This window comes from Aegilops tauschii, chromosome 7, assembly GCF_002575655.3.
Source record: "Aegilops tauschii subsp. strangulata cultivar AL8/78 chromosome 7, Aet v6.0, whole genome shotgun sequence".
Classification (NCBI taxonomy): domain Eukaryota; kingdom Viridiplantae; phylum Streptophyta; class Magnoliopsida; order Poales; family Poaceae; genus Aegilops; species Aegilops tauschii.
This window is the reverse complement of record NC_053041.3, coordinates 379,968,342-379,974,492: the sequence shown is the minus strand read 5'-3', so window position 1 is coordinate 379,974,492 and position 6,151 is coordinate 379,968,342. Positions and strand designations below refer to the sequence as shown.

The window sequence follows — 6,151 nt, the reverse complement described above, 5'->3', positions numbered from 1 at the left end:
TTTTCCCTATTCTTTTTAGTTATCATTTTTTTAGATTTTCATTTTTTCAGTTATTGTTTTTTTCTTCTCATTCCCGTTTTTTCGTTAAAAAAGTTTGTCGAAACCTATTTACATGAGATCTAGTTTAAAAGATCTTGACACGGGAAATCCAACGATGATGATGGTCCATGATTTGGGCACACGGTTCAAGAGATAAAACGTTTTGAGAAAACCTCACAATACCTATTCTTCACATGTCCTGTTGCACGGGTGCTCTAGAGATCTGTGGGTGCGATGTTGGGTACAGATCTCCACCCCAACAACCGTTCTGTTGGTGTTACAAGTTTTCCGGGGGGGGGGGGGTGATTCTGTACTGTTGGTTTGGTGATTTTCCTTTGGGCCATCTAGCTAGCTCGCAATAGAGCTACCTTTGAACACAAGCTTATAAAGACCCCTTTTGAGGTTGTTTTTTCCGCCTACTCTTTTCTTATGTAATTGGCAGGTCTTCAAAAGGAGGGGCGATGTGGCGATTCTGAAAGGAAGTGTTGAGCTGCTACGTGCCAATACTGTGAACTTGGTGAAGATCAACGCACCATCCAGGAGTGCGATCGGTGGGTGCTGATGAAGCTACCTAAGAGCTTCCATGATCGTTTACTTTTGTTTAGTTTCTGTTTATTTTGTTGGTCTACTGGTTCTGTAACAGGGCTAGTTCTATGCTACTATGGTGCTGACAGGTTTTCTCCACATGATGTCCATTTCAACATCGGACGGATATAGTACTGTCAGTGCCTTGGACTCGCTTTCGCTTTCTTTCCCATTTCCTGTAATTTTTTGGGCTCAATGTATTTTTGTTTGTTATAAATGGAAGGGGTTAGCCCGGTTAAAATAAATGAATCTATAAAAAAAAGGAAAAAAATCTTTTAGGTTGCGACAAGTGCAGTGCCCCACTTGTTAAGCATGGGAGAAGGTGCTGGAGTAACCTTTGAAAAGGTACACTTGATTTTTTGAGAAACACCTGCAATTTTATTTGTACTCATAACAATTACAGATACGTTGTTTTGGATCTAAAATCTAAGAAAACACAAAGTAACTCATATGAATAAGAATTAGCATGAAATCTTTTGAAAACACCTTCACGGTATCAATCTCTGCTAAAAAAAATACCCTAAAGACTTTGATAAAGAGATTGCAATTGAAATGGAGCAACAATGTTGTCACTCTCCGGACAAACATTAGCAATAATGATTTTTGAAAGCGCCTTGACTCGCCCATCCAAAAAGATGGAAAACCTTGATCAATGAACGTACTTGGCCGGGGATGATCCCATAGAAGTGCACCCCGTCGGATCACAATATCATGATGTCGATGAAATATTTCAACTCCACAAAGAATCAAACCAATAAAAAAGTTTGACACACCAACATAAACTCATCAGATTCAAATAATCGAATGTACGAGGACAGAAAACTCTCTAATCTTATAACACTGTCAAAAGAACAAGAGTAGTTTATTTTAAAAAGTTTGATTACTAAACGATGACGAAAATCGTAGAACTTCTGAAGATGCGAGATCTTCAATATCCCGGTGCCAAGATAGCAGCCTGTGGCGAGGGGACCAACAATTCTCGGCGACCGGCGGCGACTGCTGCCCTACATGAACGTCGCGAGGTGAACGTACTGCGTACTACTATAATCATCATCGGTTTCCACACGTTTGCTATTAGCCCGTCTGGAGAAGCCCATAGAAGCCCATAAGCCTGTCTGGAGAGGCCGTAGAAGCCCATAAGCGTTGCTATTTAAAACAAGCCCTTCTCCTTCCACAACTCCGTGTCCAAGCTCGCGCTGCGCCGCCAAAGCTTTGAAGTCGCTACTAGGGTTTATCGCCTCCACTCATCAAGCGCCTAGCTAGGGTTTTGCTTGGTCCAGTCGGGAGAGGGAGGCGAGATGCTGCGTCGGAACACGCGGCTCCGTCGGGAGTACCTCTACCGGAAGAGCCTCGAGGGGAAGGAGCGTCAGCACTACGAGAAGAAGCGCCGCGTCCGGGAGGCGCTCGAGGAGGGCAAGCCTATCCCGACCGAGCTTCGCAACGAGGAGCTCGCCCTCCGCCGCGAGATCGACCTCGACGACCAAGACCGCGCAGGTTTCGTCGGATCCATCGCCCCCACCTTCCCATTTCTTTACTTTCTTTTGTTGCGTTTCTCATGGTTGGTTGGTCGGTGGCAGTACCGAGGAGCATCATAGATGACGAGTACGCCGGCGCCACGCTCCGCGAGCCCAAGATTCTCTTGACCACATCCCGTAACCCGAGTGCGCCCCTGACTCAGTTTGTTAAGGTTTGCTTATGCTGTGAATTGGAAGGTGTTTGACAGGTTAAAATGGTGCATCCTGTGCTTACTGACTGGTCAAACTTGTTTTTTTGCCAGGAGCTGAAAGTTGTATTTCCGAACTCACAGAGGATGAACCGTGGTGGTCAGGTATGATACGGAAGCATTCCACCTCGTGTATACTTTGTGTACCAACATCAGATTAGGTATCATTCACATAAGATTTGATTGATTAAAAAGTGAACAGGCTAAATAGTGTTTGTTTCGACTGTAATTTTTCTCGCACATCATCCGTGAGTTTTGGCCACTGTTTCTTATTGATCCATTTTTTCTTCCTGGTAGGTGATTTCAGAAATCGTTGAGTCCTGCCGATCACACGAGATCACTGATCTTATTTTGGTGCATGAGCATCGTGGCCAGCCTGATGGTTTGATTGTGTGTCATCTACCATTAGGTCCAACTGCATACTTTGGGTTACTCAATGTGGTAAGTGCCCATATCTGTTTTATTCATGACTAGCTGGGGCAGTGTACAACATGCGACACCATTCTTGGTGGTAACTCATGGTTCCATCTTTGGCAGGTAACACGACATGATATCAAAGATAGGAAGGCCATGGGAAAAATGTCAGAAGCTTACCCTCATTTGATACTGGACAACTTCACAACGAAGGTATTACATACTTGAATCCTGAGTCACTTTGTTCTAATATGTCTCACCTGTTAAATGTTCATGTTCATTACATGCATGCAGACAACAATTAACAATGTCACCCTCATGCTTTATCTATGTTTTTCATTGTAATTGTTCCCACCGTATGTGGCCTGGAAAGTAGTTTTGTTTTAGCATTTAGGTATGTGTGTTAAAGAATTACGATAAACATCCTGCAGTCTTCTGTAATGATTTTATTTTTCGGTTTCTTGGTTTCTCTAGACCTATCATTTATCAGTAGTCCATTCACACATGCATATATACTCACACTGGAACTGGAGGCTGCTGTGATGATTCTGGCTTATCTAATTAAGCAAGGACTCTCTCTCTCTCTCTCTCTCTGGTTGCTCATGCATCCACACATTCATACTCAAGAACAATATTTGTGATAATGTTTATATTTCTGTTTATGATGAAATTATTGATTATTTCATGATTGGTCATCTGATTCTGAGCACCTCCAGTTCCAATGGCTCTTATGTTGCCTAGAATATATGTTGTCTTGGCTGCTGTATGCTCATTTGCTTTGTTGCTGCTGTTGTTTTGTTGTGCGCACAAAAGTTCACACTAAAAATAGTACTTTGCTTATTATCTTCGTTGGCTGCAATGATGGTTTTCTCGTTAGCCCGAGACACAGTATGAGGACAATATGTCCATTCGGAACTATGTAAACCGAGCTGCTTTGGTATCATTTTAAAGAAATTTCTATGCTTCAGTTAGGTAGTTTGTTTGCTCATTTTCCTCGGACAATGTTTGTTGTCCGGCTTGATGGCTGCAATGATGGACGTCTTGTTAACCTGAGACCTACTATGAGGATAACATATCCATTCAAAACTATGTACTGAGCAGCTTTGATACCCGTTTGCTTATTTTACCTCACAAATTATGTGCTTCCTACCTGGTTAGTTGCCTTGCTACAATGATGGTCTTCTCGTTAACCTGAGACCAACTATGAGGATAATATCTACCCATTCAAAATTATGCATCTCAACAGCCTTGGTTATCTTGGTAGCATATAACAGGATGAGGGTTAGGATTTTTTTTCTGTTCTGTTCCTTTCCTGTTTCTGTTTCAGATCGATTTTTTTAATGAAATTTGGAGGCTGCTGTGATGTTTTTCTCGTTAACCTGAGATGTACTTACTAATGAAGACACTCGAACCATTCAAAACTATTAAACTGAGCGCCTCCACTTACGCCCTTGCTTCTAAAAGAAACTTCTTTTTGCTATCTTCTTTTCCTGTCTCTGATCTAAATTTATTATGGAATTTGGAGGCTACAGTGATGTTTTTCTCGTTAACCTGAGATGTTCTCACTAATGAAGACGAACTAAACCATTCAAAATTATTAAACTGAGTGCCTCCACTTCTACTCAGAAAAGAAACCCTTTTTGCTATGTTCCTTGTCTGTTTCTGATTTTTTTTTTATGAAATATAGAGGGTGTGGTGATGTGTTTCTCGTTGACCTCACCTTTTTGCTCTGTTGCTTCCCTGTTTCTGATTTAAGTTTGTTACAAAATCTGGTGGCTGCGGTGATGTTTTTCTCGTTAACCTGAGATTTGCTTACTAATGAAGACAAACTCAAACCATTCAAAACTATTAAGCTGAGCGCCACCATTCTACTGTTGCTTAGGGGAAAAGAATTATTTTGCTCTGGCCCTTTCCTGGTTTTGATCTAAGTTTGTTACAAAATGCGGAGGCTGCGGTGATGTTTTTCTCGTTAACCTGATATATGTGCTTACTGGTGAAGACAAACTCAAACCATTCAAAATTATTGAACTGAGCACCTCCACTTCTACTCTTGCTTATTTGGCTTGAAGTTCATTTCTGTGAGTTCCGCTTTAGTATTTGGTTAGGCACTTGTAATATTGCCAGTTTTTATCCTCTGGTTGTTTGCTTCTAAAAGAAATTTAGGCCACTGGCATTGTTGTATATGGCATCCCTGGTTACTACTACCTTCATTCCAGACGTTTTGGCAGTTCAATTGAACTGTCAAAACGTCTCATATTTAGAAACAGAGTATTTTAGTATTAGACAAGCTCTCGTTAAAGTTCATGGGAAGCAGCTTGTTTTTTAATGCACAGTTTTCTTTGCTATCTTTGTGTTTGTGCTTGGAAATGAAACCTGTCTTTGTTTGATTTGGTCGAATTGTTGCAGACTGGTGAAAGGACTGCCAATATAATGAAGCATCTCTTTCCTGTGCCGAAGCCGGAGTCAAAGCGTCTAATCACTTTTGCTAATAGAGACGACTATATCTCTTTCAGGTTACCATCTTACTTTGTTTATCATCCTTGTTGGTTTTTGTTGATGTCAGCAGTCGCATAGAATATATTCACACAACAAAGCTAGCTGGATTGAGTCTTTGTCTCAAAAGTCCAGAAAATATAGTCTTTCCATATGTCTGGATTTTCTTTCCATGAAAACATATCATCATCTGTCACTCGTTGTTCTGATGTTATCCTCCTTTTTTTTCTCTGATTATGGCAGGCATCACATCTACGAAAAACATGGTGGCCCCAAATCCATTGACCTGAAGGAGGTTGGGCCCCGTTTTGAGTTGCGACTCTACCAGGTTAAGAAATGCCCTCCATATCTGGCTATTGCCGTGCTGTTTGATGCTTTTTGTAGGTCTTGTGCTGACATAACCTTGCTGTTTTTGCCGGGACAGATCAAACGAGGAACTGTGGACCAAAGTGAAGCGCAGAACGAGTTTGTGCTACGGCCGTACATGAATACTGCTAAGAAGCAGAAATCGCTTGGGGTTTGAGTTGATTTTGACGTGCACAGCAATTTTGAGTTCTGTTTTGTACTTGTAATATTATAGCCGGATGCTTTTGATGCATCTGCAAAATCTTAAAAGGGTGTTCAAAGCATAGTTGGCGTGTTGAAATGTGATGCTTTTCTGAGAGAATGAGGATCATTGGTTGGCATGGTATTTGACGACCAAGCAGTGAGAGTCTATCCTTGCTATAACCATGTTTGTGGAGAAAGGGTGATATACGTTGTCAAATTGCGAAAAATTCAAATTATTAGTAACTTGGAAATTGATTTTTTATCATCCAAATAGTCCTCTTGAAACTTTAATTAAACCCTCTTACTAAGCAAACTGTAGAATACACTTCGAAGCTTACACAAAATATT

At 41.2% G+C, this 6,151-nt stretch overlaps 1 protein-coding gene across 1 annotated transcript; it reads left to right on the top strand.

Annotated features, from left to right (window-relative positions):
• Positions 1-1,807: 1,807 nt before the first annotated feature.
• Positions 1,808-5,945, top strand: LOC109743177 (uncharacterized). Its single transcript, XM_020302255.4, has 8 exons — positions 1,808-2,118; positions 2,202-2,311; positions 2,402-2,452; positions 2,645-2,788; positions 2,885-2,974; positions 5,168-5,274; positions 5,498-5,582; positions 5,679-5,945. The coding sequence occupies exons 1-8, from the start codon at positions 1,923-1,925 to the stop codon at positions 5,775-5,777; spliced, it is 882 nt and encodes a 293-aa protein (XP_020157844.1). The 5' UTR covers positions 1,808-1,922; the 3' UTR covers positions 5,778-5,945.
• The last annotated feature ends 206 nt before the right edge of the window (positions 5,946-6,151 follow it).